The 12066-nt window shown below is 45.1% G+C and overlaps 1 protein-coding gene across 1 annotated transcript in view; it reads right to left on the reverse strand.

Moving 5' to 3' along the window:
* Nucleotides 1-633: 633 nt before the first annotated feature.
* LOC133082968 (protein WWC3-like) overlaps nt 634-12066 on the reverse strand; it is a 57217-nt gene continuing 45784 nt past the window's right edge. The window contains exons 13-17 of the mRNA XM_061179639.1: nt 7846-8010; nt 5689-5781; nt 3677-3904; nt 3413-3540; nt 634-1992 (exon numbers count right to left, since the gene is read on the reverse strand). Coding sequence (XP_061035622.1) covers nt 1926-1992; nt 3413-3540; nt 3677-3904; nt 5689-5781; nt 7846-8010 — 681 coding nt within the window. The 3' untranslated portion in view covers nt 634-1925. The remainder of the gene's footprint in view (nt 1993-3412; nt 3541-3676; nt 3905-5688; nt 5782-7845; nt 8011-12066) is intronic.

Below are 12066 nucleotides of genomic sequence, written 5' to 3' on the forward strand. Positions count from 1 at the left end.
TCCAAATGGAAATCTGTTGGAGCTGGGGATAGAGGGTGGAGAGGGGTATGTTAAGCAGTGTTATTCAAAAGCACTTGTTTGGGGCATTTCTATGCTGGCACAGCTGCTAAAGAGCACAGAGAAAATGCATTCTGCAAGTCTCCCTACATGAATGGAGACTGTACCTCAGACATAAATAACTTGCCATTTGCATGCTCTAGAGTCCAGTGGTAAACAGTTCTTTGTTTGATTTTAAAGTTTCAAATAGCTCAGAGAGCTCAGTTAGCTCAGTTAGAGAGGGCCTAACTGTCCTCACTTGCTTACCCATGCTGTCTGCTTGGCTGCTAATTCTAATAAGGAACGTTTTGTGAGTCTCTACTTCCACTGCCAGTATATACACTAAGAAATTGACGAGGGGAAAAAAAAATTAGAAGCACAAACACATAGCAACAGATGATAACTGTGAATAGCATAAAGTTTTCAGTCTTAGTACTACTTACAAACTCTATTGTCCATATTATGTGGAGTGCCAATGAAAGGCTTTCACAAAATAATTTTTAACTCAATTTAAAAGAAAGGCAGGTTATACTAGGGAAGAGGCTTCAGACTAATGAGACCATGATTAACAGATATTTTCAACGGAAAAGAGGGAGAAGAAAGTTACAGGAAGAGTTGTATTTTCTTTCTTTCACATTTTGTGACTGATCTTGTTTACTCATCCAAAGCTTCATGAAGAAGAGTGCATTTTAAATATAGTAAGTATATATAAGGCAAAATATTTATATCACTTGGCAATTCAAAAGAATAGTTGTATCCTTTTATTGAATAAAAATATTTTTCCTCATGAGCTAGTTCTAAGATTTCTTAAGAAATGTTGGGAAGACTCCAGTATGGGGCGGGGGCCCTCTGATCGAAAGCACACGCTCTCCTGTGAGTGACTCGCCGGGTACTTGGAGTTCCCACGGAAGCTGGCTTCCTCAAAAAAGCGCCTTCAAAGGTTATCGTGTCCATGCCGTGCCTGCTCTATCCATCAGCGGATCCAGTGACTCAGTGAAAACGCACCTTCCTTCTTCTCTTTTCACTTTCCTGCAGGGCAGAGCAGCAGAGCAGAAGCTCCACCACTGCCCTCCTTGTCAGTCAGGATCAGATGGGGCGGACTGAAAAGGCAGGCGGGGCTGCCGTGGCCGGGTGAGGGCGGGCTGTGCGGCTGCCGCTGCCGGGGGCTCCGTGACCGGCCTCAGACCCGGGGTGGGCACGGAAAGGTGCACGGAAACCAGGGGCTATGGGTGCCCAGCCCGCGAGGAAGACCGAGCTCCGCAACGCGCACCCCGCACTGACTTAGGACTGAGCCCCTAAGGTGGCATCTTAACAGAACACAAAGGGTGCCAAAGTGTACAATATACATGATAAATGCACACAGGAGAAACGGGGCGAGTGACGAGTTCAGCACATAGTGTTTGCATTTCCGATGTCAGACACAAAACCGGCCCCAAAGTTCCATTCTACCGCATGACAAATACTGAAGAACAAAATTTCAGTCTTAAAATACATCTTAAAGTCAGTATTTTCCTTCAAGGAAAAAAAAAGTACTATAAATAAATTACAATACAGTGAATTTGCCTGAACTCACTTCGTTTCTGTCTTCCAGCCTTTAAGTCAAATAAAACAGCGTAAAAACTGTACACTCTTAACATGATAATTGATCTCTTATAAAATAACCTGTCTTCAGAGATGTCAATTTCACAACAAGGAAAAACCAAGCCCTGTTGCCGTCACTATTATAAAATATATATGTATAGATATATGTGTTTTGTTTTTATTTATTTTTTACAAAATGTGTATATTAATAGCTTTGCACAAATATTTTAAAGACAAATTTAGCTAGTCTAAGAACTTCATGAAAATAAAACAGGCAGATAAATACTTCATGTGTACAAAGCACTACATCAAACATCGTCGGCGGGCAGAGGAGGTACGTTAATCCTTGGTCTTGTAAAAAATGCTATCTTCTCCCTGCGATTGGAAAGAATTACAGGTTAGAGGCTGATAGAAATGCAGTGAAAGGTGGCAAGAGGCTCTGCCATCAATGACAGCTTTTCTTACTCAGAGAACACATTGAATTTCAATCCCCAGGAGCACATCTGTATACAGATTCTCTGAAGTTTCTTGCCCCGGCCCCCTCTCTAAATTGTAATAGAAGTTACAAAGCCCCATGAGGGCAAGGGTTTGTCTCCAGTGCCTAGAACAGTGCCTGGTATACGCAGATGCTCAGCAAATAGTTCTTTATGAATAAATGAAAATCTCTACAAGGACTTCTAGATCATAGTTGAAGGAAGACAGCTATAGTGTTTTATACTCTTTTATGATGGGGAGGTAAAAATTCAGGGTATAAAAAAATTAAGACTAGAGGTCAGGCACATATTATTTAGCCCTAAAAAGGAACACTGCACTGATTCATGCTACAACATTGATGAACCTTAAAAATACTATCCTAAGTGAAAGCAGCCAAACACAAAAGACCACATACTGTATGACTTTTCTTATATGAAAGGTCCAGAACAGGCAAACCCATAGAGATGGAAAGGAGAATGGTGGCTGCCAGGAGCTGACGAGAGGTTGGCATGGGGAGTGACTGCTTAACGGGGGTACAGGGTTTCCTTTTGGGGTGATGGAAATGTTCTGGAACTGAATAGAGATTGTGACTGTACTAAATGCCATGGAATTGTTCACTTTAAAATGGTTAATCTTATGCTTCGTGAATTTCACCTCAATTTTTTAAAAAAGCCAGACACAAAAGAAAATAGATTAACTGGGTGATTTTCCTCATATAAAAAATAAAAACAGGGAAAGCTAATCTACGCTATTCAAATTCAAGATGGTGGTTATTCTGGTGTGGGAAATCTGGGGGTGCTGATAACATTTGATTCTTGCCATGTAGGGTTTATGACAATTCACTGAAATACTTCATATATAGGACGATATGCACGCTTTCCTGTATGTCTATTATGCTTCAATCAAAAGTTAACTAAAAAGGCAAAGGTGATACACATATGTATCTATATGTAGATCACTGTGCTGCTTACAAGGGCAAACATTTGGAAAGAAGCAGGGTATAAAATAGGTAAATTATATCTGTTAGATGAGACATTACAGCCAAAAAAGATAACAGATGATGTGGCAACATGGGGTATTTTAATTTAAAAAGAGCTAAATGCAAACTCGAACCCACACTGTGATTACAAGCAGCATGAAAAAAACAGTGTTTAGAAAAAAAGATCGGAAGAAAATGTGCACAATGCTAATAGCAGGGGAGATTCCTGCTTTGTCCTCGACTTCCTTGTGGGTCTTTCTCAATACTTACTTTACTCTTTATAATGACAAAGGTATGACAGTAAAAAGCAAGCGGGAGAGTGAGGCCTGGGCTTCTCCCCACCTGAACGCCTGCACTTGGATGGGCTCTTTGAGGTTCTGCCCGCGCAGCTGGCACACCCCTTTGGAGGCCTTCTTCAGCATCTGCTCAGCTGCCTGTTCTTGATGGAAGTCAAGTTGGGTCTGTCTCGTCTGGAACAGCAACGCGGGGTGAACCAGACGGGTTTGCTTCCAGTTTTAAGGAAGAGCGATGGAAGCTCCGGGCACCGGGAGGGGAGAAATGCCCGCCCGCCCGCCCCCTCCCCCCGCTGGCGGGCCGGGGCCTCACCTGCCTCTCGGCCTCCCGCAGCAGGCTCCGGAAGCGCTCGTCGCGCAGCAGCCAGGCCGGGGGCCCGGCGTGGCCGCGGAGCTGGGCGTCCTCCAGGCGCTGGCGCAGCTCGCGCAGGGCGCACAGCTCCTCGTTCAGCTGCCGCTGCCGCGTCCGCGACGCCTGGAGGTCCAGCTCCAGGTCCCGGGACGTGCGCGCCGCCAGCGCCGCCCGGGAGGACCTGCAGGGCTGCGAGACCGCGGCCGTGAGCGCGCCCACCCCGCCCGCGCCCTGCCTGCAGCTTCTTCCCCGAGTGACCGACCCCACTGGAGGGAGACACCCGCAGCGTGGCCCGACGCCAACACAACACGCACGTGGGCGACACGGGTTCAAACGTCCACTCCGGTAACGAGCCAGTGACAGCAAACTGTCCGCTGTAAGGACGACCTAGGCTTTGGCTAAAGCGCAGAGAAACAGACCCTCTCACACGGGGCAGGAGGGCATCATCTTTCTCAAGTGCTACTTGACAGTATAAGCAAGAGCCACAAAATGTGTGTTTTCTTTGGTTCTGAAATTTCATTTGACTTGCATCTGAAAGGCACAGCTGATGTGCAAAAGGTTTATGACAGAAAAAATCCTCCATACCTAACAAGAGAAAAGTGATCAAATACATTATAAGGCCAGCAGAAAACGCAGCTATTGTAAAAAGATGAACAATATACCGACGTGCCAAAATCTTAATGATCTACTGTATAACGGGAAAAAAGCACGTTATAAACCACGTTGAGGGCTTTCTGGTTAAACACACACAAGCTGTCAAAAACGTTCCTCCCCAGGGAATTCCCTGGTAGTCCAGTGGTTAGGCCTCCCCGCTTCCAATGCTGGGGTGCAAGTTCCATCCTTGGTCAGAGAACTAAGACTGCAAGCCGCGCAGCGAGGCCAAACAACAACAACAAAACGTTCCTCCCCATATAAGCCTGAAGTAAGCAAGTCTCCTGTTTTCAAGAAGGTTCTAAGGCGAGAATAGAATTTTGTACACGGAGTTGAGAGCAGTACTTCCCACCCCATGGCAAACAACGCTGGGGAAGGCAGTTAGTGCAGCAAAATCACAAATCCACGAGCCTATCAGCGTTGTTGGGAGGACTGAGTAACTGTATGCGTTTTACACACCCGTAACACTATTGTGCACATATGCAGAAGTTAAATGCAAATGTAAGTGACTTAATAAACACGAACTCATTTAAAAGCTCCGCTGAATTCATAGCAGAGCTCACTGGTTCCCAACCAGGGGTGACTTGGGCCCTCAGGGGACATTTTTGGTTGTCACAACTGGGGGAGGGGGTGATACTGGCAACTAGTGGGTCAAGGCCAGGGATGCAGCTCAACAGCCCACAATGCACAGGACAGCCCCCAACAAAGACAGACCTAGGCCAAAATGCCAACAGCATGGCTGCTGAGAAATACTTTTGTTGCTGAGTTATGTGTTTTCTTATCATTCTCAGTCAGCGGCTACTCTAAATACAACCACCACAAGGAGATCTGGGAATTTTTTTTCTTTCAAAGAATTCTTGCCCGGGCAAGTCAGGGAACCACTACCTTACAAATTAAAAGTGGCAAAACTGTGTGAAGTGGCGTGATGTGGAGAAAAAATTCGGTGTATATAAAGGAAAACTGTAGAACAGTCCTATGTAGGCGAATGCTCCACGTTGAAAGACTCAAATTTTCTAAACTGTATATACTCCCTTGTCAAAAAAGAGAGAAGAATCTCTTATACAGAATGGCTGTTTATTAATTTATTATATTTTAAAATGTAAAGATCATGTATTATCTTAGATTATGACATTATCTTAGGAAATTAACAAATATGGGTAACATATTGACATGATATACACTTTTTAAAATTATACCTAAGTAAACAAGGAAATAAACGTATCACCTTTCAATTAATCTTACCTAAAATATTACATCTGCAGGTTTGTAGAAATAACTCCCAGCGTACATATAGACGGCACATTAGTCTACGTGGCACATACCTCCTTATAGCGAAGGGTTCGTCTTTGCAAAGTGTTTCGGACAAAGGGGGACTTCCGGGGCAGCGCTGAACTGTCGCTGTCACTACGATAAAGCTACACCAAAAAGATTGAGGTTCAGAAACATTTCCTCAAGAATTCAACATTCATTCTCTGTGTACTCTGAACTGGATTATTTTGTTTCTCGTGCAGGTACTCAAACAGTTATGACGTTTAGAGCTTTTACCAAGACTTTGGGTTTCGCTTACAAGAAAACCCTACACGAGAGTTTCAAGCCAAACAAAGACAAACCAAATAAGCAGAGCAACCCCCAGCCCCACCCCTCCTGCAGGTCCATCAACCGAACCAGCTGAGGTTTTCCAGGCTAATCGAGCAACACAATTTCAGTCCTATCAATGCCAACTGCCACTTGATACGGTGTGACGCTCATGAAAACCCGCACTCTCCTCGGCGCTTTTCACTTTTTATCAATCATTCTCATTTGCTGTGTTTCTAGCTTTGGCAAGAGCTGGGAAGACTGGCGTTCCAGAAAAGAGCCTCGTTCCTGGCAGGAGGACAAGCCCACACCACTAACACCCACCCTGCCCATCAAGGGAAAAGGCCTGGCTTTAAAGAGAAAAATAAATAATGCCGACTTCACGGGAGCCGAGACGTTACGTATTTCATTTGGCGGCAGGTTTTCATTTCAGGATCAACGTATATCTGTGTGAAAGCAAAGTCCTGGCCTTCACGGCCTTCCTTTCCATGCCAATGAACCCCAGATATCAGGAAATGTCGCAGCCCTGCACTTACATGCCTCCCAATCATCACAAACATATAATATAAACACAAAGAGGCCTCTAGAAGCATCGCCGGCCAGTGCGTGCCTTCGAGCAGGGCGCAAAGCCCAGTGCAGGGGCTGGAGGCCTGTCTCTGGGGAGGTGAAGGGCTCCCTCCGTCACCACCCTGTTCTCAGCAAGCAGGCTGGAGGCTGCTCCCAGGGGCTCGGCAGGAGTCTAGGATAAGGAAGGGTGGCCTTCGATCAGGCACCTCCACCCGCGTGATGAAGCATCAGGCCCCACAGGGCTGCAGCCTGATGGGGCGGGAGTGCCCCGCCTGACCCTGGGCTGCCCGGGGCAGCGCGACCGGGGCACCTCACCGCGTGGGGAGAGGAGCTGCAGGCCTCGCAGACGTGGCCACCCGGGCCCCAGCCCCTGTTGCTCCCTCCTGTGAGTAAAGGCTTCCCTCCCCAAGAAAGGTGGGCTCCCTGCTCAGCTCCTGGGCAGTGACCTGTAAGTCCCTAGAACGTTCCAAGTGTCTCTGTTTACCTGGGGACCTTGGCCCGGCCACACAGTCTCTGCTGACAATGTGAGGGGGGCCCTGGGCCACCCGCTTGGCCCTGGAGACGAAGGTCAGCCACGCCGGCCACCAGCTGTGCCTCGTGACGACCCCCACAAAACCCCTGGGCACCAAGCCTCGGGTGAACGCCCCTGGTCGGCTGTGCTCCCGGCACGCTGCCACTGCTCCGAGAGGTGAGAGCTCCCGCACAAATCCGCTGCGGGAGAAGGGCTGGAAGCTCCGCCCGGTCTCTCCGGAGTGCTGCCCGTCGCCTCTTCCCTCTGCGCGTCCGTCTGCACCCCTTCCCTGCGGCGCACCATCATCGTGGCTACGACGGCTTTTCTGAGTTCCGTGAGTCCTAGCCAATTTCTGAGCCTGAGGGTGGGCCTGGGGACCCCTCAGTGTCTCCCACGGAGGCCTGAGGGTCTGCCTCTCTCATATGATCAAACTCTGGCTTTGCCCTAATGCAGCGGCTCCTTGGCAGCCCCTTCAAGGGAAGATGCTTTCTCCAACGAGCCCCGTTAGAGGAGCGGGAGGGTCAAAGCTCTCCTCGAGCCAAACGGCGCCGCCAGTCTGCTGCGTCGTGAGCACTTACCCTCGACAGCGCCTCGTCTCTGCTAGTCCGTGCCGTCACTGTCACACGGCCACGGCCGGCCAACCTCCAACCTGCTGTCCTGTCTCCACGGACCACAGCAGGTGGGGTCTCCCCCTCCACCTGTCTCAGAGTTCTCAACCCTGCGTGCAGGTGAGGACCAGCCGGGAGCTCCAACCCTCTGCTGCCCAGCCCCGCCCGCGACCGATGAAGAATCCTTCCAGGCAGGTGGCAAAGGACTCCCAACTTACTCTGTAGACGTACTGGCTTCGTGCTCCGGGCGAGAAAGTCTGGGAACGCACAAGGGTGCTGCTCCGCGAGAAGGGCGAGCCGCGGGCCCTGCGGCCGGGCCTCTCCTTCGGCAGACTCGCCACCTCTTCCGGGAAGAGATCTTCTGTGTTGGTTTCCTTATCAACCTAGATAGTAATTTACTGTTTACCACGACTCTTTCTAGAACACAAGCATTGAATTAGTGTAGTCACCAAACAACCTTGCCATTTCCACTGGAGGTCTAAGTGGCATTTCACATTTAAGGAGTCTAAACTCCTGAATTTCTGTACTCTACCAAAAGTTTTTCATTTGTTCACACAAAAAATCTTAGTGTCATCCTGGACTCCTGTCTTTCTCTCACACTCCATTATCTAGACCAAGAGAAACTGTGTTGGCTCAATTTTCAGAATTACAAGTATTCTGCACATGCATGAACCTAGAGCATATTAGGCTTAGTGAAATAAGTCACACAGAGAAAGACAAATGCTGTACGATTTCACTTATATGTGGAATCTAAAAAAACAAAATAAATGAACAAACATAAGAAAACAGCAGCAGAGTCATAAATCCAGAGACCAAACAGGGGATTGTCAGAGGGGAGACAGGTGATGGGAGGAAAGAAATAGGTGAGGGAGATTAAGAGGTACAAACTTACAATCACAAAACAAATGAATCATAGGTATGAATATACCGGGTGGGGAACAGAGCCAATACCTGTGCACTATCTTTGTGTCGTGACAGATGTTAACTCGACTTACTGTGGAGATCATTCTGACATGTATAGAAGTATGTTGTATAACAGGAACTAACAAAAGGTTGTAGGTCAGTTATATTTCAAAAACCAACAAGCTCACTGAAAACAGACAAGATCTGTGGTTACCAGAGGTGGGGATTGGGGGAGGGGGAATTCAATGAAGGCAGTCAAAAGGTACTAACTTCCAGTTACAAGATAAACAACTACTAAGCATGTATGTACAGCATGATAAATATAATGAACACTGCTGTATGTTATATATGAAAGTTGTCAAGAGAGTAAATTCTAAGAGTTTTCATTACAGGAAAAATACTTTTTTCTATTTCTGTTATTTTGTATCTATGTGAGATGATGGATGGTCACTAAACTTACTCTGGTATCATTCTAACATGTATGTAAATCCAACCATTATGATGTATACTTTAAACCTACGCAGTGTATATGTCAATTATATCTCAATAAAATGAAGAGAGAAAAAATTAGGCGTTTTTTGACCCCTTGTCACCAACCTTTCATCCAAGTCACCATAATCTCCTACTCAGCACATTTGTGCTATACACTTCTCACTGCCCTGCCTGATTCCATGCCTACCCTTCTCTTGAATCAATTCTTAGTGCAATTATGGAGATCCCAGTAAAACTGAAGTACAATCACGTCACCCCTGGGCTCAAAACTACTCCTCAATTTCCTACCCCTTTCAGAAAAAAACAAGAGTCCTGAGTGGACCCTACATAATTTGGTCCCTTCACTAACTCTGCTCTCAGCTGTGACAACTGCTTCTGCTCATCGCCCCAGCCCATGCTCCTTGCTATTCTCTCACCGTATTAGGCCTTCCACCTGTGTGCCTCAGTACATGCTCTTCCCCAGCTCCTGCACTTCCTTCCTTAAGGTCTCTACTCAAAACTCACCTTCTCAGAGATGCCTTAAAATGACCACCATCCCTAAAAATCTAAACCCTGATGATATTATTTGTTCGTTAGCCTCTCTGTTAAAATGCTTTCTTAAAACAGGGTGATTTTGGGAAAATGGTGAACTAGGAAGCTCTAAGTCCTTGTTTCTTCATGGAAACATCAAAAAACACTCAACTATACCTCAAAACAAAACAAAACCATACACTGCTGAAATAGACTTATAGGAGCTCTGCAAACAATCGCAGTCTTTAGTAAGCAAATGAATGAAGAAAAATGATAAAATATTCAAAATGAAAAAATATTCAAGTGGTAGGAAATTTTACAGCATTTTTTTTTTTTACTAGCCCTTGACCATGGTCTTTTAACTTAGAGGAGACAGCAGCCTAGTTCCCAATTCCCTCCCTTAAACTAGAAAAAGTAGGGTAGACCTTACTTGTAACATTTTAACATGTTAGGGAGCTAAAGGTTTGGACTAGTTTTGCCTAACTTGACTCTCAGGTGCAGGAGAAGCAGCATGGCCCATCTTAGTCGTAGAAAAGGATCAGAAGCAGCAGGCGGTACTCCTGAAAGCTGCTGCTGGACTGACCTACTGGTACAAACATACAATAGACCACAAAAAGCCCTAGAATAAGCTGGGTACAGACAATCTGGGAAACTGAGTGTTCAAAAAATTGAGCCATTTATATAGGGGAATTGAGAAAGCAGAAAGCAGGGTCAGTCAGCACACACTGAAGGAAAGACTCAACACACACTGAAGGAAAAAACTGGGGAGGTCATAAGCTTTCACTTCAAGGTGATGTCTAGGCTCACAGTCTGCAAAATCTGGGAAAAGTGCCTGTTTTTTCAAATGTACAATTTTCAACAACGACCAAAAAAAAATCACAAGGCATAGAAACATGGAAAGATGGCCCATTCAAAGGAAGCAAATAAATCAACAGAAATCATCTCAAAGCAAGCACAGACAACAAATCTACAATTTCAAATAACTGTATTAGATATGTCCAAAGAGCAAAAGGAAAAAAACATGCACAAAAAATAAGGAAATCAGGAAACAATATATGAATAAAATAATAATGATGATAATGAGTAAACGATATAAATTACTTTTTAAAAAAGCAAAGCTGGAGGTGAAAAAAATACAATAAGTGAATGAAGAAATTCACTAAAGAGGTAAAATGACATATTTAACTAGATATAAAAATAACAGGCAAACTGGAAGACAGGACAGTTGAAAATAAGGAATCCAGCAAACAAAGAAAGAAGATTGAAGGAAAGTGAACACAGCCTATAGGATTTATAGGACACTGTGTCAGTGGACCATTATGGGATCCTTATAAGGAGAAAAGAGAAAGTAGTGGAAAGATTTTTTTGAAGACATGGGAAGACTTTCCACATTTGATGAAATAGACGTTTATATAAATACAAGAAGCTTAACAACTACAAGTAGGGTAAACTCAGGGTGACCCACAACAAGACACATTATTATCAAACTGAACAAAGATAATGATGTAACACTGAAAGCAGCAAGACAGAAATGTCTGGACACATTTAAGGAAACCACAGTCAGATGATAAGCAGAAGCGTGGAGGACACAGGCAATAAGAAAAGTTGTCTGAGGACGTTTCTTTCCTAGGACTGTGCTTGCTTTGATTCCTGTTACCGGCATATACAGCTGCCTTTAAACGTCTTAATATAACTAAAGTCTCACCCTGGTTCTTTTCTGGACCGTATTTTCTGTTATATTCATCTGCCTATAACCTCTTATTCCTGGCTGACAGCAGGACTGCAGACCCCCTGCAGCTCTAACATACTGTGGCACCAGCCCTGATATATGTGGCCTCAAAGCTGATATCCAAACTATACCATTAGTGGTGTGAGTCTGGCAAGACAAGAACCAGCCCTTAGGGTAGTCCCCAGATAAGCCAGAACACTGTAAGCAGGTTCCACTCATTACCTTCGCCTGAGAGAAGAAACGGGAACTGGCATTTTCTTCCCAAACACGCTGTGCTACACCGGAAAGGGTCTGGGATAAAGGTGAGCAAAATGGCATGAAATTTCCTTGTTTTGAATGCAGCTTTTCTTGATTAGACATGTACTTGGTTCTTAATTCATTTCTAAAGTTCTTATAAACTATTTTGATCAAATATTATATATTTGATGTTTCCATGGGGGAAGAGAGCCTAGAGTTCCCTCGTCTGCCATCTTGTTGATTTCTCACTCTGAGGATCATTATCAGTAGCTCTGGTACACGACTGAAGTGAAGTTGGTATCAATTCAAATTAGGTTGTTATAACTTCAGGATCTTATATGCAATCCCCATGATAACCACACACACAAAAAAACCTATCAGATATACATAAAGGGAAATGAGACGGGATACGAAACACGTCAAACAAACAAAAAAATCAACTAAATGTAAAAGAAGGAGGAAATGGAGGAAATGATGGGCAAAAAAACCTGTAAGATACAGAGAAAACAAGTAACAACATAGCAACAGAAAGCGTCCTTGTAAGAAATTACTTTAAATGTAAAGAGAC

The sequence above is a fragment of the Eubalaena glacialis genome, unplaced genomic scaffold, assembly GCF_028564815.1.
Source record: "Eubalaena glacialis isolate mEubGla1 unplaced genomic scaffold, mEubGla1.1.hap2.+ XY H_2, whole genome shotgun sequence".
NCBI lineage: Eukaryota > Metazoa > Chordata > Mammalia > Artiodactyla > Balaenidae > Eubalaena > Eubalaena glacialis.